Source organism: Eimeria tenella, genomic scaffold (assembly GCF_000499545.2).
Source record: "Eimeria tenella Houghton genomic scaffold, Eth_scaff2279, whole genome shotgun sequence".
Lineage (NCBI taxonomy): Eukaryota > Apicomplexa > Conoidasida > Eucoccidiorida > Eimeriidae > Eimeria > Eimeria tenella.
The window spans coordinates 2,644-3,169 of NW_013542136.1; the positions used below are offsets into that span (position 1 = coordinate 2,644).

Sequence of the window (526 nt, forward strand, 5' to 3'; positions counted from 1 at the left end):
CGTTTGCTGCTGCTGCGTTGGCTGCTGCTGCTGCTGCTGCTTACTCCCTCTCGGAGAAGGACATTTAGGTACTTGACGAAGTTTCCTCCGACTTGCAGCAGCACGAATTTCCACTCCTGCATCGCCTCCACTTCTTGCTGTTGCTGCTGCTGCTGCTGTTGCTGCTGCTGCTGCTGTTGCTGCTGCTGCTGCTGCAGTTGGGCTGCTGCAGCATGCGGCGTCTGCTGTGCTTCTGTGCGTCTTTAGGCGTCACTGGGCGGCAAGCGGAGCAGGAGGGCGCCGCAGCAGCAGCAGCAACGGAAGCAGCAGCAGCACCAGAAGCAGCAGCAGCAGCAGCAGCAGAGGTTTTGTCTCCTTGGCTTGAGGTAGCAGCAGGAGAGGCTGTGTGGGATCTGGCTTTCCCGCCGCAGCTGTTTGCACAGGAAGCAGCAGACAGTTGCTGCTGCGCCATATCTGTACTAGACCACCCGGTTAGCTGCTGCTGCTGTTGCTGCTGCTGCTGCTGCTGCAGCAGGCGCTGTGGCCG

General features: G+C 60.3%; 1 protein-coding gene across 1 annotated transcript in view; it reads left to right on the forward strand.

Annotated features, from left to right (window-relative positions):
• Positions 1-526, forward strand: part of ETH_00033975 (uncharacterized protein) — a gene marked incomplete at both ends in the record, with an annotated part of 3,438 nt that overhangs the window by 2,192 nt on the left and 720 nt on the right. The window contains one exon of the mRNA XM_013374760.1: positions 247-470. Within this exon, the coding sequence (XP_013230214.1) occupies positions 247-470 (224 nt within the window). The remainder of the gene's footprint in view (positions 1-246; positions 471-526) is intronic.